Consider the following 22637-nt stretch of genomic DNA (forward strand, 5'->3'; position numbering starts at 1 on the left):
CTCTTTGAATTGTGCCTGGAAACAAATTGGGAGTCAGCATAGATGGGCCAACACTACAGTGATATGGTCCTTTGACCACCTCTAGTCAACATCCTGGCTGCAACATCCTGTGCCAATTGAAATTTCCAAACAATTTCCAAGGACAGGCCCACATAAAGCAGACTGTGGCAATATATTCTAGATGTAACAAGAGCATGTACCACAATGGCAAGATATTTTCTGCCCAGGAAAGACTACAGCCTACTAACCAATCAAAGCTGGGGAAAGGAACTTTTGGTCACAGATGCCACCTGCTTATCCAGCAGTAGGTCTGGGTCTAACAGCAACCTCAGACTAAAGACCTGGTCTGGGTCTAACAGCAACCTCAGACTAAAGACCTGTTCCTTCAAGGGGAGTGCCACCCCAACTGGAATGAGTGAAACTTTAATTCCCAGGTTAGACCTTCTGCTCACCAGCAGGGCTTCTGTCTTGTTGGAATTAAGCTTTACTTTATTAGCCTGTATCTACTCCATAAGTGCCTCCAGGCACCAGTTCAGGATTTTTGCAGCCTCCCTGGGATCAGATAGAAACACTAGATAGAGCTAAGTGTGATCCGCATATTGGTGACAAGTCAGCCCAAATCTGTGAATGACCACACCTAACAGATTCATGTAGATATTAAAGAGCATAGAGGACAAAATGGAGCTTTGCAGGATGCCACAGGCTAAAGGACAAGGAGCTGAGCAGCAGCTCCCCAGCACCACCTTTTGAAAACTACTCTCTCTATAGATCTGGAAGCACTGCAAAATAGTAGCTCCCAATCCCAGCCCAGAAAGGTGGTCCAGGAGGATACTACAATTGATGGTATTGAAAGCTGCTAAGAGGTCTAGGAGAATCCACAGAGTTACACTTCTATCCATCTTCCAATGAGGTCATTCAACAGGACAACTCAGGCAGTTTCAGTTCCATAATCAGGCCTAATCCCAGACTGGAAAAGATCCAAACAATCAGTTTTAATCAGGAAAGCCTGAAGTAGTCCAGCAACCATCCATTCAATCACCTTGCTCAAGAACAGAACATTTCAGAGTAGTTATTAGCTATTCAGATCTCCTGGGTCCAAGGTAGGCTTCTTCAGAAGTGGATGCACCACTGCCTGTTTCAAGGCTGGGATGACCACCCCCTCACTCAAGGAATCATTCACTGCCTTTTGGACCCAGTCAGCCACCCACCCACACACACCCTGGAAGGGCAAGGAACATTACAAGCAGGGATTCTGAACACACCCACCAAACAAATAAATTGAAAAGTATTCCAAACAGTAGGACAAGTCAGTGCCCCGGCACCATCTGACTTTGTCACTGCTAATATAGAGACCAAGCTGGAATGGATCCAAAAGATTTTATCTACAAAGTGTTGAGCAAAATGGTCACAGCCAACTGCTGAACAGTTAGCTTCCTTCTGGAACCCATCAGGCCCCTGGCCACCCAGAACATCTCATTTTACTTGCGCTGTGCAGATCCAATGGTGGTGGATAAGTGGTATTTCTTTGCTTCCTTCACCACTTTGGAATATGCTTTACAATGAACTTTTGCCTGTGTCTTATTGGATTTATCTCACATCTTTCTTCCCTGTCATTCTGTCTCCCTTGCCTTTTTGTTGCCCACAGGCTCTCAGTAATCCATGAGCTGCCTGGGTTCTAACACTTGAGAGAGGGCACCTGGAATCTTTCATGACAATTGCTTGGGTCATTTCCTCATTCCAGAGGTCAACCAGGGCAACAGAAGCATGAGCCATATCAACACAAAAAATCCCAAGAACCACCAGAAAGCCATTTGGATTTTATATCTCTCCCTCTCCACAAGTGGGATCAGGGTAGAATACAAGATTACGAAATTGTGACAATGAAAACAATCTCATATCCATATCAAATCAGAAAATTTAAAATTCACAAAAGTAAGGAGGATACATCTGCCATGGAAGACTACTCAGAAACTTCAAGTGGTTAAAAAAATGGAGCATATTTCCTGATTGAAATACACCTCACTGGCTTTTTGACATTTATGCTGGATTCCACTTTTCCTAGTTTCCTAGTGCTAGTTTTGACCAGTGTATCTGTTTTGACTAGTGCAACTCTGTTTAGGACAAGGGTATCAAGGGTAAACAAGCTGCTTTATTTCACTTCTATGGGGAAATGATTGGGTAGGTATCAGGTTGGAACTTGGCAGATGAACAGGCAATAGGAATGAGGTAACTTAGTATAACTCTATGAACAATAGATATTTCATCAGAGTAAAGTAGCTGTTTGGTTCTTCAGTCAGGTCTTTAAAACTGAAGAGAGATCTCTTGGCAGTCCCTGCTTAAATAAAAAAGCATCAGTTTATTTGTCACTAAATTTCTAACATCTATGCAGTCCCTTCTTTAACAATTGGCAGGAATCACCCCCACCCCTTACTGGGAGTTGTTTCCCTCAGGGAAGGATTATTTATCCCAATTCCCTATCTCAGGAATCTCTCTCAGTCCTTGACTCTACTCAACTCCAACTGAACTAACCACCACTCTCAACTGTAGAATTACATATGAATCCCCTGTCAATCAAGGTTCTCAGACTGAATTAAAGCATTAACCATTCAATTTCAATGTCCAATACAGCCTTAATCCCTGTTCTTGTTGCTGCTATGGGTTTATATTTTAAGTTAGCAACCTTGAAGTTTTAACAGAACTGTTGAGTACAATGTCTAAAATAAATGAGTTAAATTGCTAAGGAACAGATTTAATCAGAATGACTTAGACACTGACATGTTGTAATTGTCTTCACACAGGAATGCCAAGTGAGAACCTGGAGGCCAAGTATTCTGTTTAAAAAAGACACTCTTGTTATGCGGGAGGTCAGAGAAGATGATATTGGAAATTATACTTGTGAATTGAAGTATGGATTGTTTGTTGTCAGAAGAACTACAGAATTAACAGTTACAGGTAATGACAGGTTCCTTGTATGCTTTTTGACATAGTAAAAAAAGTGTTGCCCTGGATATTTTACTCTTTCGGTGATATTTATAGTTACAGTCAAAGGTTTTCTGCTGTTTATGGGTTGTGTTCTCAGTGGCAGATGTGCCAAAGTAATTGCTTGGTTTCACACAGTGATTCTACAACATTCTGAATCACATTTGGACTTAAAGTTAGGTCACTCTCTTTAATGTGAATTAAAAGGTGTTTTAGGATCAATGTATTTATGGTATGAGAAGTGAAGTGATATGAATGAAATCTTCTGAAACAGGCTTTATGGAAGAAGTTTATGTATTTCAAACTTTTGCTTCCTGTTGACAAAACTGAGCATTGAAGAAATGGGGAATAGGTCACAACTTGTGTTTGAAATATTTTTAAGTGTGGTGCTGGTGAGGCAGAAGAATTTACTCATGTGACATTGCTACTGCATGTAAAACATTTGTACATTGGCACAATACCCCATCTTGGTTACAAATCTCTGGTGTTCTAACATTTCATGTGTAAAGGAAGAATCTCGTAGCACTTTTAAGAGCAACAAAGTTTTATTCAAGGTATAAGCTTGTGCATTTTCTAATAGCCCTATTTAAATGAGGTTCTGGACACAGGTAAGTTCCTCTTGTCCACCATCATCACATATACATCAGAACTTAGATTTTCATACAGAAAAGAAGTTGAAACCTGATTTGACATGTAAAAGGAAAGTAGTTTTGTTTAGTTTTCCATTCTTTTTCTCTTGATCTCTCTATTGCAATATAACTTCCAATCAGGGCTGGTACATGGGAATAGGCCGACTAGGCAATGGCCTCGGCCGCCAATTGACCACAGGACGCTCCAGAGGGCAGCCACACAAAGCCTTGCCTGCCTGCTCGGAGTAATGGAGTCCCACACGCCAGCTATGCCTCACCGCCCACACCCCCGATTCACCGCTGCTTGCCTGTGTGCCTGCCTGCCTCACTTTCCCAGGTGTCATTAGTTCTCGGCACCCCCCAATTAAGATGTCAATGTTCCCTCTAAGCTGCAGAGTTTTGGGAGCAAAAATTCTGCTTTGTGAGTTACTGGCATGAAAGTTGTGAGCTACTGCATAAATTATTGTGCTCTGGGGCCATCCTTCCTGAGCTAAGAGAAAAATGTGTGAGCTGGAGACTAAATATGTATGAGCTAGCATACGAAAGCTTACATTCTAAATAAAACTTAGTTAGTCTTAAAGGTGAACTTGTCTACTGCTTTGTTCAGTTTAGAGGAAACACTGGGTGTCTTGAGCCTATTTTTAGAAGAGATGCTTCCACTTTCATTTGCCCCCCCCCCCTTTTGCATTTGCACAGAAAGCCTGCATTGGCAGCCAGAATCACCCCAAAGTTCTGTCTTCAACTTAGTGTCTGAAGCAGCATGTTTCTTCAAGGAGGAATCAGCTCGGCTCCCCCTCCTCCTTGGCTGGCTGTTTACCTCCCATTGGCCTTGGGACTGGCCTTGGGATGGGACTGTCACTGGAGAGGCACTGGGGTGCAGTCAGAGCTGAGAGGGAGAAGCTTGGCTTTTCCCACCCCCACCCCCACTGCCTTATCTGGAAGCTGCTGCCTGTTGTTTTCTCCGCTGAGTTGCACAGCTGAACTTGGGGGCTGCTGGCTGGCTGACCAACTGCTTTCCTGCCTCCCTCTTTGCCTGTTGTTGCCAACAGCTGCTTGGCTGGTGGCATGTGGTGGCTTGGGAGGGTACCCCCAGACCAGTGCTCCCTCCTTCTGCAGTCTTCTGAACAAAGCAGGAGTCAAATTGCACCTTTGTTCAACTGCTTCAGTCCCATCCCAAGGCCAATGGGAGGTAAACAGTCAGCCAAGGAGGAGGGGGAGCCGAGCTGATTCCTCCTTGAGGAAACATGCTGCTTCCACAGCTAGCACCTGTTCTCCCAATCACCAGCCAGCGGTGCCATGGGATGACGACAGTGGGGGCGCCTAACACTGCTGACTGTTGGGAAAGTGAGGCAGGCAGGCAGAAGGAGAGACCAGCGGCCAGCAGCTTCCATATAAGGCAGTGAGGGTGTGGCGGTGGGAAAAGCCAAGCTAAGGAGGGGGAGGGGAGCTGAGTCAGCCAGCAGAGAGGGAGATCATGCTGCCGCGGCGTGTGTGCCCCCGCTCTTCCAATGACCAGCTAGAGCTGCAGGATGTGTTTCTGAGAGTGTTTCCTAAGTGGCATTAGGGACACTTTGGAGAAAAGCTTGTGTCACTTGAGAACAGTGACACTCTGGAAGAAATACAGCAGGACTTACCAAACTCAGAAGACTGAACCAAGTGGGCAGCCCTCTCAGACATCTGGCAACTTTCTTGAAAGTCTCCCCCCCCCCCCCAATTAAGGTGCCAATGTTCCCTCTAAGCTGCAGAGTCTTGGGAGCAAAAATTCTGCTTTGTGAGTTACTGGCATTAAAGTTGTGAGCTACTGCACAAATTATTGTGCTCTGGGGCCATCCTTCCTGAGCTAAAAGAAAAATGTGTGAGTTGGAGACTAAATATGTATGAGCTAGCATACAAAAGCTTACATTCTAAATAAAACTTAGTTAGTCTTAAAGGTGAACTTGTCTACTGCTTTGTTCAGTTTAGGGAGAACACTGGGGGTCTTGAGCCTATTTTTAGAAGAGATGCTTCCACTTTCATTTGCCCCCCCCCCCTTTGCATTTGCACAGAAAGTTGCATTGGCAGCCAGAATCACCCCAAAATTCTGCCTTCAACTTAGTGTCTGATAAATTGTGCATAGAGTTAATTTCACATGTGTTTAAAAATTCTAGAAGTGTTTTGTAAAATACATAATAGTGACATATGCAGCACATTCTATTGTCTGCTTTTTTTGGGGGGGGGGGCAGTATTTCTGAATGTCCTGCATTGTGCAGGGGGTTGGACTAGATGACCCTGGAGGTCCCTTCCAACTCTGTGATTCTATGTCTGGTCATCAAGAACAATTCCAAAACCTTGAGTTTTGGAACCTTGAGTGTCTTGAGCCTATTTTCAGAAGAGATGCTTCCACTTTCATTTGCCCTGCTTCCCCCCCCCCCTTTGCATTTGCACAGAGAGCCTGCACAGGCAGCCAGAATTACCCCAAAGTTCTGTTTTAGATTTAGTGTCTGGGAAATAGTGCATAGAGTTGATTTCACATGTGTTGAAAAATTCTATGAGGGCAAGATTTCTGTGAGCAAATCTGCATTCTATCCTTCTTGGTGCCAGACTAGAGTGAGAGAGTGGGCTGCTGGTGGCAACTTTGCTCTTGAGATGGCTGGCCTGCTTTGGGGTCTGGGAGCAGGTCTAGTTTTGTTATAGAAAGCCAAAGATTGATAGTTTGTCATGAAATGGTTTTCTGTGAGCAAATAGTTCTGAATGTCCTGCATTGTGCAGGGGGTTGGACTAGATGACCCTGGAAGTATCTTCCAACTCTGTGATTCTATGATTCTATGTCTGGTCATCAAGAACAATTCCAAAATCCAGGTTTTGTTGCAGAACATTATGTAATATGAAAGCTAGCACCTAAGCACTGAAATTGTGTTTGAAGTTACTGTGCTGTGTGCCTTGAGCTTAGTTCTGCCAAAGTTCTGCCTTCGACTTAGTGTCTGGGAAGTAGTGCATAGAGCTTTCCTAATGTTTCTGTTGCACTGAGGATCATTCTTACGCTTCCAGTGTCAGTGGCAAGTGGTGAACTCAGTGTCTTAAAGCTTAAACTTATAAAAACATATATATGCTCCAGAATGCTGCAAGAGAGACTAGTTAGTTTGGCAGCTATATCAGTTGAACACACTGAAGCATCAGCACTTGACCTGAAGGAATTGGTGAGAAAATTTGCAAAGCAAAAGGCATGCAAAGTAAGAATTTGACATGCCTGAAATGCAAACATGAAAGAGACTTAAAATCACACTGCACATGATTATTTGAAGTTATTATTACGTTAAGCTTATATCCTGCCCTCTCCGCAAGCGGACTCAGGGCAGCTCACAACATCACATTACTTCCATTAAAAACCAATAAAACATATAAAACATAATTACAAATTTAAATTATTTAAAACATTTCATGGTGCTGTATTAATACAGTACAGTATAGCGGTTCTGAAAGTTCAATGGTGACCATCGGTACTCTGTATGGTGCTCCATATGATGTCCAGTGGCAGCTCTCTCTCGGTTAAATGTCAAAGGCCTGTCAGAACAATTCGGTCTTACAGGCCCTGCGGAATGTAGACAAATCCTGCAGGGCCCTTATGGCCTCCGGGAGAGCATTCCAGAGATCTGGTGCTGCCACAGAGAAGGCCCTGGCTCATGTCGTACACAACCTGGCTTCTTTTGGTCCTGGGATGGACAATAGATTTTTCATCCCTGAACGCAGTGCTCTCTGGGGAATATGCGGAGAAAGGCGGTCCCACAGATAGACAGGTCCGTGACCATAAAGGGCTTTAAAGGTCAACACCAACACCTTGAAACGAACTCAGAACACAACAGGAAGCCAGTGCAGCTCTTTCAGCACCGGCTGAATATGCTCCCATCGAGGGAGTCTCATTAACAGCCGCGCCACAGCGTTCTGCACTAGCTGTAGACTCCAGGTTAACGTCAAGGGTAGCCCCATGTAGAGAGCGTTACAATGCTCTATTCTTGAGGTGACCGTAGCATGGATCACCATTGCTAAGTTTGTTGTACTCCAGAAACGGGGCCAGCTGCCATGCCCGCCAAAGGTGGAAAAAGGCAGATCTAACTGTGGCCACTACCTGGGCCTCCATTGTAAGGGAGGACTCAAGGAGCATGCCCAAGCTCCTGACTTTAGGGGCCAGTATTAATGGCACCCCGTCAAGAGCCGGCAGATGAACCCCTCCCCCCGGACCACCCCGGCTCAGATAGAGAACCTCCGTCTTCGTCGGATTCAATTTCAGTCAGCTCAACCTGAGCCACGAAGCCATGGCTTGAAGGGCCAGGTCTAGATTTTCCGGGGTACATTCGGACTGGCCGCCCATCAATAGATAGAGCTGGGTGTCATCTGCATATTGATGAAAACCCAGTCCATATCTCCTGACAATCTGGGCAAGGGGGCGCATATAGATATTAAATAGCATCGGGGATAGGACTGCTCCCTGTGGCACCCCACAACTGAGAGAGTGCCTCTGGGATGCTTCTTCCCCTATCACCACCCTTTGTCCCCGATCTTGGAGAAAGGAGGTCAACCACTGTAAGGCGGACCCCTGAATCCCCACATCAGCAAGGCGGCTAGTCAGTAGCTGATGGTCAACCGTATCAAAAGCAGCTGACAGATCTAATAACAACAACACCGCTGAGCCGCCCCGATCCAGATGTCGCATGAGGTCATCTATGAAAGCGACCAGAACCGTCTCCGTCCCGTGACCTGGTCGAAAGCCGGTCTGGAATGGATCCAGTGCGGAAGTGTCCTCCAGGAATCCCTGTAGCTGAGTTGCCACCGCCCGCTCTATAACCTTACCCAAAAAGGGAAGGTTTGATACCGGCCGATAATTTGCCAATATGGCCGGATCTGCAGATGGTTTTTTTAAGAGGGGACGGACCACTGCCTCTTTAAGAGGTGTGGGAAAGATCCCTTCTACCAGGGATCTGTTGACAATACCTTGTAGTGGGTCACGTAGCCACATCTGGCTAGCTTTTATAAGCCAGGATGGGCATGGACCTAACCTACAAGTCATAGGGCATACAGCCAAAAGGATCCTATCGACTTCCTCCAGGCTGAGTGGGCTGAAAGAATCCAAAATTGGACCAGAAGACGCACTTGGTGCTCCAAGTTCTTTTACTGTATCAACTATGGCGGGAAGGTCGCGTCAGAGCAACAAGACCTTATCTGCGAAAAAACTCACAAAAGCCTCACAGCCTATTTCCAATTCTCTAATATTTTGTTTACCCTGTGATAGAGTTGTTAGTGACTGAATTATACTAAACAATTGTACTGGGCGCGGGGTCGCAGATGCAATTCTGGATGCAAAATAGGTCTTTTTTGCAGCCTGAACTGCTATCTCTTAGGTCCGCATAAATGACCTATAGGATGTTCTCATAGCTTCGTCACAAGTATGTCGCCATCGTCTCTCTAGCTGTCTTAATCGCTGTTTCATTGATCGCAGCTCCATGGTATACCATGGAGCAGATCGTGAACGAGGATGAAGAGGACGTTGAGGAGTGATCTCATTGATGGCCGTGGAGAGATGGTTGTTCCAAATCTCTACTAGCTCATCCAGTGAGTCATCAGAGGGCCAGGGATCCCGCATGGCCATTTGAAGCCATAAAGGGTCCTTCTGGCTATGCGGGCGAGCTAAAACTTGCTCACTGCCTAAACGGGATAGGGGTGGTATGTCCACACGAGCCTTCAAGGCCTGGTGGTCAGTCCATGGCACTGCCTCGGCAGAAATCTGATCCACTACAACTCCCGCTGCAAAGATCAGGTCTAGTGTGTGCCCAGCCCGGTGCGTGGGTGCTGTTATATATTTGTGTGCTAAATCTGTTTTCTACTTGAGAGATAAAAGCAAAGATTGATGATGTTGTTGTATTACTTATTCTCACAATTTTTTAAAAAATTGAAATTTAAATTTTAAAAAACAGTAAAGTTAAAATGTGAAAATTATCAAGTTTGGTGTCCTCCATTTTTCCTCCATTTTTTCTGCTTTACTTTCAATTGGAAGGGGGGCCGCCAGTACAAGTCTCGTCTAGGGCGCCAAAAAGCCTAGCACCGGCCCTGCTTCCAATGCAAAGAACAGTAATACAAAACAGACTTCTTATTTTATTTCTAAGGACAAACTGATTGCCTTTTCTGATAACAAGCAATAGCTTTATAGGCTCTGTATTTTCAATCTGAGAGAGGCTAGACAGAATGAAATGTGAAATAGGAGGAGCAAAGGAGCACCTTTCTCTTGCCACCATTTCCAGACCTTTTCTTTCCAAAAGAGCTTCTGAGAGCCTCCATAGGATTCTGATAAAGATTATTTGTGCTTTCTCCTTGTATTTAAAGAACATTTAGAAAAATATGTACTTATGTAGGATATAAGTGAAATTAATTCAATAGGATTTATTCTTCATTGTTACTTTCTTGCAATATAGCAGAGAGAGTCTCACCTATATCCTTTGGCATAGAGAGTTACAGAATTTTTTTGTGCTTAAGAGAGTAGATCAGGGAAAAACTGCTCTAGAAATCCAGATTCTCTCACTGTTCTCTAATTGAGCTGGAAAACTTGAGAAGTGTTTGCTGCAGGAGAGCACTTGTGAGAATTCAAGCAGAAGACTAAAGTGAATTATTTTGGATTCCTAGAGAGTTTTCTGGCTGTTGTTGGCAGCTGTGCCAAATCAGCAGACATCACACAGACTGAGAGCAAAAATCAGGCAGATTGACTAACCTTGAATCACCAGAGCAACTCTGCTCTCAGGAATTTTGTTCCCTAGTCCAAGCCCACTTCAGCTGCTCAGTCTTCTATTTTTTATAACGATGGAGTAAAGAATGTGGGAATAGTTGAATACTGAGGCATGGTATGACCTTGTACTTGCAATTCTCTGTATTTGGACAGACTACAGACAGTTACTCCCTACAGTCCTTTCAGCCTGCCTTAAACCTGGTTGTTCTACAGCATGCAGTTGATACACAAATTTGCACAGCAGTGACATTACCTGGGACTGTTTTCACTAACAGTGCACAATAAGCTAAACTCTGATAAATTTTGCTGAAATGCTTGGAAATGAAGTACAATCTGGTGGGGGTTTTTTTAATAAGGGTTCAGAGTTGGTATGTGCAGTGATGTAAACAAAATATTTCTTTGCTGCTGTTTCGTGTCAAATTGTTGAGATTATATTTAAATTCTTTCCCACAGTCTGAAGGACACATATCACTTGATTCTTCCTGTTTACCCTCACAACCTTTTCAGTTAGGTCACTGTGGTTCCGGTTTATTCATGAAGTCTGGAAGAATGTGCTACACAATTTCTGCAGCTAGGTCTCCCTGTTCTGGAAACTACATGCATATGGTATGCATAGAGGGAAAAATAGGGGTCTTCTAGACTGAACCAGGAATCTTTTTTAAGAAATCCAATCCAAATATCTTTATTGGCATAAAAATAAAAAGTACAGCATAGCAAATTTACAGATTATAAATCAAACATGCAATAATTGCAGTTTCTTTGATGCTTATAAGACTTTTTCTTTACTGCTTAGCCTGGGAGAAGAGCTGTTGTTCTAATTGGCTTCTAGCAATTTGTGCCGATTGACTGCTATAAACATCAAAACATTTTGTTTGTCACTTGCTGACTCCCAAAATGATCTGCCCTGATGCCCAAAGCAACACAGAGCAGGGTGACCCCGCCCCCCTTGGCTCACTTCAACTAACACTCCTATGCCTGCAGCTAACACAAAAGCCCATCATGAATGCCATTCAGTCTGTTGTGGGGAGAGGAAGGGAAGCTGATTGTAAGCTGGTCTGAGACTTCTTTGGGTAGTGAAGGATGGAGAGGGATATAAAACCAACTCTTCTTCCATTTTGTGTGCCACAACATCTGGCAACTCTCTGGCAGACTTAAGGTTGGTGCAGTCCATAGGGACCCAGTGGCCAGTAAAGGGGATATGAAAAACTTTGCTAAAGTATATGGCAGCTGCAGCATGGCAGAAAGTATACGGCAGCTGCAGCATTGGGGGGGGGGGGCAGGAGAACAGGGAAGTAAGTTTATCTATTCAAATAGGGGTAACTGCCAGGAACATATTCATCGACAGGGCACATTTATTCCTCTTTGGTAGAAGAAGTGGCTGAGGATCCAGCAGAGCCCAACCCTTTGTTCTTTCTACTGCTAGATTAGTAGAGGGTCAGGATCCATGAAAGGGCATCTGTGAATTTCTGCCTAGGGCAGGATGGCCTGGGGTGGGGGCCAAAACATGTGTTGTAGTTATGACCAAATCTGCAGTGCATGCACTGGTGTTTGCCCTGATTATTTTCCCAGCAAACCTGCCAAGAGATGTCCTATTTGAAAACTGCTTTTCCCTTGCTACAGTCTGACCGTGGCCTCAGGTGGGGACCCAGCATCAATAACAAAATTTTGTTATTGAGAAGATCTCAACAATATAGCTTATTGTGAGATGTCCCTCTTCTAAGGGCCTCATTGTAATCTATGGCAGGTGCATCTCTCACCAGCACCTGAGCCCTGAGAACATTACCCATGTGGTTTGCCAGATGCCAACAAGTTCAGGATAAGCAGACTAGACCAGGCACAAATATACTGAGTAACCGAATATTCAATTTTGGAAAGTATGTTCTGACTTCTGAGGGCCCTTTCCCCCCTATCTTGCCCACACTGACCACAGGCATAAGAATGGTGAAGACATCAAAACAGTAACCATAAAGGACATGCTCCCATGGCTTATGTGGCAAGTGAATATAGGGAGGATCCTCAAAACCCTTGTAGTGGGAGTGGGTAGGGTCCCTGTGTGGTTTCTCAACTCCTCAAACCAGCTAACCAGCCCTGCGCCTTCTAACCCACAGTGGAAGCCCTGGAAGGTATGCACTCACCCTCCAATCATTCTTATTAGTATCATTCCTATCTTATCTGAGGACTCACCCAAACCAGTGCTACTGGACATATCTCTGGACCATGTCAACTTTCTAGACTTATGCCACTTGGTCCAAATCTTGCCCACCTGTGGAAATGACTCCAAAGTGGCATCCCAAACACAGCCTCTGTCTTTCCCTGGGAAGTGGGACAGTGGAAGGTGCAGAGGAGGTGCCACATGACTCCAGCTGTTCCAACAGCGGCTCTGAAGTTTGTGAGATGCCTTGCAAGATAACAGTGTTACCCACTGGGACACAAGGTTCAGTTGTCCAGCATGTGCCTTGGCAGGGGCTATTGTTGTCTTTTGGGGGCAGCACCTGGGTCCATGGCCTGACAGGATAAGCCTCCAATGCTGTAAGGGGCGCCCTTCAGAGAAGATCCTTTACTGTGGGGTCCAGCCAGTGTAGTCTGCCTCTCCCCAATGTGACCATGCTGTGTTTGGCCACACTAGGCTGGAATCCAGCAGTAATGTATGTGGCCTCAAGTGAGAACTGAGTTGGGTGTTCCTGCCTGGCTCATTGGAGTCTGATGGCCTGAGCTTGGGAACAATGGACAGCAGGATCCTAAACCCTGCTGCCCTGCTCCAATCACGGCCCCCCTACTGGTTTGAATGGACCAATGAAACACTTGCACGGGAACACGGGTGTGTATATAGTTGGCCCTGTTGGCCCAGTTCGGCAGTCTCATGCTTAGCCTTGATTATGCTGAAATCAATAAAGAGCTGGTGTTGCACTACCACCTCACCTTATCATTGCCTAGAACCCACTATATTATACCATCCATGCACATCTTTTCCCCTGGGGCATGATCAGAACATTATGGGACAAACATGAATGGAATCAAGACACTTCCCTTCTTAATATAGACCCCCATTTTGATTAACCAACACAAAGGATTGCTTTCAGTTGCAGTACACCAGTGTAAATTTAATGGCAATTTTTGTTGTTGTTGTTCAGTCACACAGTCGAGTTTAATGGCAAATACTACTACTCAAATGTCTATATGTTCATTTATTCTTTACTTAATAACTGCTGTATAAAATACATCAAAATTGAAAACAATCAATAAGGATACTATATAAGAACTGAAACCCCCAACCTAAAAAGAGCTATAAACAAAGCTGAATTAACTGACCAATGCAAGCATGTGCACTTTAAAATACTGGCAAATGACCGAGCCTGGGTGAGTTCACGCCACCCTTGCTTTTAGAAGAAACCATTGCCCATTAATTCCTAAGGTTCTTTCCTTCTGCCTACAGTTGTTGGATTTATATAATCTAAGCCAGTTAAGTGTTCACACAGTCAGCTAAGTAGGACCCGCTGATCCATTAATATATGGCAGGGGTGGCCAATGGTAGCTCTCCAGATGTTTTTTTGCCTACAACTCCCATCAGCCCCAGCCAGCATGGCCAATGGCTGGGGCTGATGGGAGTTGTAGGCAAAAAACATCTGGAGAGCTACCATTGGCCACCCCTGATATATGGTGTATAGCTAGGAAAACTTTTAAATGATTCAACCACATGAGCAGAGATGATTGCACAACCACCCCCACCCCCCACCCCGAAATCAGTGATGCTGATTCCATGGGAAAGACTAATGCAAATATGGCCTGTCCATGATGTTGTGTATGTGGACCTAAATGAAGACTCTTGTGTGTGTGTGTTCCTGCTGGGCTCATTGGAGCCATAAGGATGGAGCTTGGGGACTCAGGAACAATGGACAGCAGGATACAAATACCTGTTGCCCTAATCCAATCACAAGCCCCTGGCCTTTTTGAATGAACCAATAATGTGCTTGTGCGGGAACCCTGAGATGTATATAGTTGGCCCCGTTGGCCCAGTTCTCCAGTCTTAGAATGCAGCCCTATACTATGCTGTACCTAATAAAGACCTATGATCACTACCACCTCGCCTCTTCATTGCATTGAGCACACTATATTATACATGTTGTTGGATTTAAATGTATCAGATTCCAGGCAGCTAAGAAAAAAAAATCAAAAGGGAATTTGCTGTTTTGTACATTGTTGAAGAATCGCTAGTTATTAACCACAGTACCTAGAGAAAACCTTCATATATTATGGTTGCCAGCCTCAAGGTGGGACCTGGATATTTCCTGTTTTTACAACTGATCTCCAGCTAGCAGAGATCACCTCCCCTGGAGAAAATGGCTGCTTTGAAGAGTGGGTTCTATGGCATTGTACTATGCTGAGGATCTTCCCCTCCCCAAACCCAGGCCTGTAGCCAGAAAATTTTAGTTGGGGGGGGGGGCACAGAAAAAAATTTGGGGTGGAGGATCCCCCCGCTCTGGCAGTTGCCACTCTCTCTGTGGCCACTGCTCTGGTGGCCCCCATCTCCCTGCCACTCTGGTGGCCCCTGCGCCCCTCTGTGGCATCTCCCCCTCCCTCCCTTCCTCTCATTCACCCACCCAGTGAAGTGCTGAAGCGCTGGCTCCTGAGGCTCTTTCAAGGTGCCCCCTGCCCCGCCGATTGGTGGGAAAAGCCGCGCCAAGGTTGGCAGTTCTTATAATAATAATAATAATAATAATAACTTTTTATTTGTATCCCGCCCTCCCCGCACAAGCAGGCTCAGGGCGGCTCACAACATAGGAATGCAATACAATATAATAAAATCACATAAAACAGTAAAATTAATATGCAATTACATTAAAATTAACATTAAGGTGCTAATAGATCTTAATTCAGTAGAAGAGAAGAAACATACACAGCGACATTATCTTAGCTCGGTATGAGCGGAGGCTATTTTGAAGAGGTATGTCTTGCAGGCCCTGCGAAATTGATTTACACATCGCAGGGCCTGTACCTCCTCCGGGAGTTGGTTCCAGAGTAGTGGGGCCGCAACGGAGAAGGCCTGATCCCGGGTGGTCTTTAATCTGGCCTCCCTTGGCCCAGGGATATTCAGCTGGTGCTTACCAGCTGACCTCAGTGCTCTCTGGGGCTCATATGGGGAGAGACGGTCCCTCAGGTAGACAGGCCCTCAGCCATATAGGGCTTTGAAGGTCATGACCAGCACCTTGTAAAGAACTCGGTAGACCACTGGCAGCCAGTGCAGTTCGCTGACTTTCCAGCGGCTCAGCACATTCAGGGCTGTGGCGGCCAGTACTGAACGTGCTGAGCATGCCAGAAAGCTGGTGTAGGAATCGCCAGCCTCGGGGGCCACCGTGAAAGAGCCCCAGGAGCTGGTGCTTCATCGGGTAGGTGAAAGGGAGGGAGGGGGAGGCACCACAGAGGGGGGTGGGGGGCACCAGAGATTGGTGACAAAGACAGTGGGGGCCGCCAAAGCAGTGGGGAAAGGAAGGGCCATAAAGGTTGAAGGGGGGGTGGGGAGCCCAGCCCCCCCACCCCCATGGCTACAGGCCTGCCCAAACCCCACCCTCTCCTGGCTCCACCCCTAAAGTCTCTAGGTATTTTCCAAAATAGACCTGGTAACCCTATAAATACATCTGAATACTAGATATAAAGGGGACAGAATAAGGAGAAGCCATCATGTTCAGGCACTGCTTATGAGTTCTCCAGAAACATCTGGCTTGCAATGGCTGGAAATTGCTGCACTAGAAGAAACTGTTCTCCAATCAAGCACATCTCTTCTTGAGTTCTGATAATTCTTCATATAATTGCAATCTGAGTAATAAGGTCATACAGTTATAACATGAAAAATGCATTTTCACACACTCTGCAACAGGATAGAAAAGGGGGGCTGGGCACTGATTTTTTTTAAAGAAACACATCATTAATAAAGCATTAGTTACATTAATTTAAATCCATCCAGCTCTTATGTTTCTTGCTTTGTTAAAGTTTTGATTACTTCTGTTAAAAAATAGGTAGAGTCTATGTGACATAATATTCTTGGATATATTGCTAAATTTGGGAGGGAAGGCAGTATGGTGTAGTGCAGTCTCATCAGATCTTGGAAGCTAAGCAGGATCAGTGCTTGAAAGGGAGATTAACAAGGAAGACTTTGCAGAGGAAGGCAATAGTAAACCACCTCTGCTTCTCACTTGCCTTGAAAGCCTCCATAAATCAGCTGCAGCTTGATGATGTTTTACACACACACACACACAGCTAAATTCAGTATGCTGCATGGTGTATTAACATATCTTTGGTGAAGAAGAAATGGTATTCACTCCTCCTGATGATAATGCATTACTACTTGTCTACAGCAGCAAGCTATCAAGGCATCTTTAATGTAAATATATTGAAAGCATAATAAAATTCAGATTGCCTTGAAATCTTCTTGGCTGATAATAAATTACACTATTAGGGCAGAGGAATATTGCTTTCTCACTAAAGAAACAGTAGTCATAACTGTAAATGGGAAAGATAAAGTGTGATGACTTGTAACAATATGACTTCAGCAAGATACAGTTGTATTTAACTTGTATGAGCTTTAAAAGATCACTTTCCATTTATTACACATTATGTTGCCTAAATGTGCTTGCATTGAATGTCACAGAAGTTTACACACTTTCATAAAGGAAACAGAAAAACTAAACCCCTCTCGAGTGATAAGGAATGAAATTTCTGCTTTTTATGGCAATGGTATACACAGATATCAAATTATAATCCTAATCGGGGGGAAATTCTGTGGCCCTTATTATTATGTATTGTGAGAACATGACAAATGTTTGCAGGTTGAGTATCATAAATTATAAACATTATCCTGAAGTTGTAAAATATAATATTAATACCTATAATAATAAAAATAAATTGTCAGGTCACCCTGGACTAGATTGTTAAACATTACAATTTTCATGCTAGTTTTCCAACAGTCAATATTAATCAAAAGTTATATCTTTGGCTTCAAAACTTCCTTGCTCCAACTTCTACAATTCTCGCTGTTGCCTTTCCCATTAGGGTTGCCAGGTCTGTCAAGAAATATCTGGGGACATTGGAGTGGGGTCAGGAGACTTTGGGAGTGGAGCCAGGATAAGGGTGTGACCAGGGGTGGAATTCTAGCAGGAGCTCCTCTGCATATTAGGCCACACACCCCTGATGTAGCCAATCCTCCTGGGGTTTACAGTAGGCCCTGTATGTTACTGGAGTTGTAAATAAAAAGTAACTATGTTTTCCCTCTGTTTAAACCCTATTGACTGGATGTCTAGTGTTGCAAGGAAAATATCACACATACACTCCAAACTTAATGGCCATGACCAGTAGATTTAATTAAGATAAAAAGTTACACACAATCTGAGGTCTGTTTTTAAGAATGTAATGAGTGATTTTATTTATATAATTTTAGCCATGTCTATTATGTATTTTATTCTGTTATTGTTCATTGCCCAGAGCCCTGTGAACACAGTGATTGGGTAAATTATAAATAAATAAACAAACTATATAGTGACAGCAAATAAAATAAACACTGAGTTCCCTAACTCCAATAGCTCTGTGAGGGGAGAGGGGACCCAGTGCTTAAAAGGGGCCAGGGGTCTGCACTAGGGGTGAGCATGAAATGAACTACAATCCACAGTTTGAGCATGAACTGGGCTAGTTTACTGTTCCCAAACCAGGAGTTTGGGAGAATGTAACTCCCATGAACCTTCCTCCATGGAGATTTGTGAGGTCTGGGAAAGGTTTGTGTGGGCTCCAAAGGCATTTGAATACCTTTGGAATCCAACCAGAAATGAGCTCTGAAAGGCATTTAAATACCTTTGAAGCCCACCATCAGCCCCATGGACTGACCTGATTCCTCCAGAGCCCACCTCCAGGTTTGTCCAGCCTGACTGAGATCTAAGAGTGAGCTCCAATGGCTTTTATTGTTTATTATTTGTCTGACACCTCCCTTTTCTATTCCTTCCCAGAAACTTTTTAAGTTTTATCCTCCCCCGCCTTCTGCCCAGCAAGGCACCCTGGTAGTCCAGGATGTTGAAAAAACCTATTGGGCATCATATGCGTTTTTAATGATCTTAATTAATTTATGTGCTGTTTTAACTATATAGTGTTTTTAATATATGCTGTACATCGCCCAGATCCTGGCACAAACCAGATAGGGCAATTAATCAAGCCTAATAAATAACAACAACAACAATTTTACAGGCCTTCCGGGCCCATCTCCAGGTGGAGTCTGCCCATATAAGGGTGTATAAGGCCTAGAAAAGCCTCCAGAGCTCACTCTGGGAGATCAGTTGGGCTGACCTGACTTGAAGGTGGGCCCCAAAGGCATTTAAATGCCTTTGGAGCTCACTCAGAATGGAACCAAACTCCCAAACCTGATAAACCACAAACCAGTTCATCCAATAGAGGAGTTAATGGTTTGTGAAAACCCCGAATCATGATCCTCCAGTGACCCTCCATTTTCCTGGTCTGTGACCATCCCTAGTCTCCACCTATTACATAAAATGGGTGGCAAACTTAGCTGCCCTGACCACTTGGTGCACCTAAACCTATCGTATGTCTATATATCTCCCTTGATATGGATAAACATTAAGGATTATTGAACAAGGATCAGGAATTAATTTAGAATGATGAACAACTGAATATTTATCTTCCTACATGTCTATTGCTGTGTGTAATGGTTATATACATGAATTATTTGAACAATACTGTGTTTTCATATCTAATTTTTGATATATTTCCAGAAGGTTTTGGACCTAAACCTGTGAGAAGAGAGGTTAATTATGGGAGGCAGAGAGGTAGGCAAGGTCATACTCTTGAACCAAGTTGTCCCTGAAATCCAACTATTCCTTCCCCAGCCTTTTATGAATTTGGAGTCTGTTTCTAATTGGTTCAGTTTTGATGAAAGATAAAATTAGAAAAGAGTAGAGGCAGGAAGGAGGTGTTGCATAATTTCAGCATTTCATTCTGTAGATGTTCATATTCAGGCACTGTCTTCCCAAATCTTCCTATATTCCTACTAGAGCACCATCCTGTGTTGTTTAATATAAAACCATGGCAAGGGCTGAATCATAAATGTTCGAATTGATTTCTTTTTAAAGGAAGTTCAGAGAAATTAAAGAGAGGAAAACAAGAATAACCAGAATCAGTGGCTATGTCCACAAAAGTGAATTTCCCTCCTTATAACAACACAAGATTTTGGTTGCCCAATCAACAAATGCTTCTGGTGGTTTTCTGAAGAATAACTGGCAAATTTATTTTGTATTTGTACTATGAGCAAACTTGGTGTCAAGAGACAAGACATGAAATTATGGAGCTCTGAAACAATGAACAGTCATTTGTCTTTTAACATCAGTACTTAAGAGGAATATAAATACCCTAATTATAAAGGAAAGTGCTAATTGAATGCACCACTTGAAATGGAAATATTGTCAACCCTACTCTAGTTTTAAAGCAATCTAATTTTGGTCATTACTAAATTCCTTGGTGTGGAAGAGTCATTTTATACAAGACTTTAGTAACATGTTCAATAGTCTTGTCTTTCCAGAGGGAAAACAAAAGCACCAGATTTAGAGGATATGCACTTCACATCCAAATGACTAGTTCTTATTTCCTTTATCTGCTTGACTGTCCCATTCCTGAATATATATCATCTCAGGAATAATTTGAAATAGATTAAAATTAGAAATGGACAAAACAGTATTTTTTCCATTCTTTTGTGGTTCACTCATGTTCAAGAGGTGTAATATTTCCTGCTTAAATTATTATGCTAAAAAGATATTGGCTGTTTCACCATATTTTATCCAACTACAATATATATATTTTTATTCACTTGTTGTTACTGTTCAGTCACACAGTTGAGTCCAACTCTTTGCAACCCCATGGACCAAGTCACACCAGGTCTTCCTGTCTTCCACCATCTTCCAAAGTCCACTCAATTTCATGTTAGTTACATCAGTAATGCTGTATTGTTTTTAAAATGAAAATTGTGGTTCTTCTTCAAGGAAGTTTGCTTGGGAGAAAGACTATTTTCCTCAAGGGAAGTGATGTGCCTGCTCTGCCCCTCCGCCTTATGAATTAGCCAGTTGATGGCAAGTAATAGCAGTGAAATGATGGCCATCTGTTGCTGGAGGTTTTTTAAAAAAAATCTATTGTAAACAGTATTGAGTCCACATTTGAGTCCGCATTGAGGAGGCTATCTCCAGCAGGCAGCTCACATGGGGAAGGGGATCAAGGGGGTGGTTTGAAAGAGCACAGGTATGCTTTCCTGGAGATGGATCTCCAGTTTGCACTCTCCCCCATATCACTACTGGTGTCTGATAAGCCATAAAGCTTGCAGATGGGAGGGTCAGGATGGAAAGCTGAAAGACAAGCTGGTAACAAAATTAGCCCTGTGAGTGCAGAAGGGAGATGGTGCAAAGGACTTGCCAGCCAAAATGATAAGCATGTGGGATAGCCATTAACACAGTTGAAATTTGATTATTACTCTTCCCCATATGTTGGCTTTATGGGATGATGCCAGTAATAATTGTTTGTACTGAAACAACCTTCCTAGTTGTGATGTTTTCATGGCTTGTGGCTATCACTAATCCCTTGACTGGGACCTGTGAAAGATTTCAGGCAAATAATTTGGAGTTTGGTAAGTGACATCACTTGACCTTTGAACTGGAAGTGACATCTCTGGATGTGACATTGTAAAAGTAATGTCACATCCTTGATAAACACCACCCTCAAAGTCTCCTGGCTCCACCTCCAAAGTCTCAAGGTATTTCTTGAGTTGGAACTGGCAACCCTACTTATGACTGCTAAGTTTACTCAGGAGTCTTTGATAAGGTCCTTTGCCTAAAGTTTTTTGAAAGTCCAAACATATGTTTACAAGATCACAATTATCTACATGCTTGTTTACTTTCTCAAAGAACTCCAATAGGTTGGTAAGCCAGAACTTCCCTTTACAGAATCTGCAGTACTTATTTGTGAAATGGGAGCCCTAGGAATTTGAATTATTCAAGTACCCCCAAAACATACAGTCCTAATGCAGTCATCAAAGTTACTTCTGATATGAAAAGTTCCAGAAGTATTGCAGGTCCCTCCCAATAGAAAATGTAGCTTGAAGGCTGAAGGAAAGCTGAGAAAGTTATTGCCAATTTCCCACATGTTTTTTTAGGGGGAAGGCTTTCTGTGATAGTTTCAGGGGTTCTAGTGTTACCTTATCAGAAGATGATCTAGAAGTAACAGTTAATTTGCACATCAGATGGCTTTTTCACTGCTGATTAACTCAGAAGGGTGGCTAAATTGTCCTTTCTCGTGGTTTATGTATTGTTTTGAGAACAGTATGAAGTATCTTAAGATGTCTGCTGATATCTCACAAACACTGACCATTCTGTCTTTTGGGAATCTGTAATGATATCAGGGTTCAGGAAGCAAGCCTCCAGATAGGACTGCATATCTCAGAGACTGAAAACCTCAGAGAAGATATCTTCCTGTCTTCACCTTTGAGGTGGAATTTTATCTGCCCTTAATCCCCTTGTATAAAACTCGCAGCTTCTGTGCCTGATTTAATATGAAGCCTCCCTACAGAATGTTTCACTCACACTCTGGGTTTACAAATGGTGGGAGTCCACAGTACTGTTTTATCCTATAATCTATGGTCTCATTTGGCCCCAGGCTTCTAGATGGGAGATGCCTTGGGTTACCTTTACATGCATAGAGTCAGGCCTTCATGTGAACTCTAAACTCTGAACCCTGTTATTGCATATAGTAAAATATTAACCCCTCTCATGGATTGCTGTCTTCACTTCACTTTTCTGGGATCCAAGATCACTGCAGATGGTGACTGTGGCCATTAAATTAAAAGACATTTGTTCCTTGGGAGGACAGCTATGGCGAACCTGGGCAGTATAATAAAAAAAGTAGAGACGTCACCCTGCCGACAAAAGTCCGTTTAGTCAAAGCGATGGTATTCCCAGTAGTAATGTATGGTTGTGAGAGCTGGACCATAAGGAAGGCTGAGCACAGAAGAATAGATGCTTTTGAGATGTGGTGCTGGAGAAGAATCTTGAGAGTTCCTTGGACTGCAAGAAGAGCAAATCAGTCAGTCCTAAGGGAAATCAACCCAGACTGTTACCTGGAAGGTCAGATACTAAAGCTGAAGCTCAAATACTTTGGCCACCAAATGAGAAGGGAGCACTCATTGGAGAAGGTCCTGATGCTAGGAAAGACAGAAGGCAAAAGAAAGACGGGGACAGCAAAAGATGAGATGG

At 43.6% G+C, this 22637-nt stretch overlaps 1 protein-coding gene across 1 annotated transcript in view; it reads left to right on the plus strand.

The window, feature by feature from the left end:
* Positions 1–22637, plus strand: part of IL1RAPL1 (interleukin 1 receptor accessory protein like 1) — a 1501437-nt gene that overhangs the window by 876838 nt on the left and 601962 nt on the right. The window contains exon 6 of the mRNA XM_060234094.1: positions 2799–2952. Within this exon, the coding sequence (XP_060090077.1) occupies positions 2799–2952 (154 nt within the window). The remainder of the gene's footprint in view (positions 1–2798; positions 2953–22637) is intronic.

Source organism: Heteronotia binoei, chromosome 3 (assembly GCF_032191835.1).
Source record: "Heteronotia binoei isolate CCM8104 ecotype False Entrance Well chromosome 3, APGP_CSIRO_Hbin_v1, whole genome shotgun sequence".
Classification (NCBI taxonomy): domain Eukaryota; kingdom Metazoa; phylum Chordata; class Lepidosauria; order Squamata; family Gekkonidae; genus Heteronotia; species Heteronotia binoei.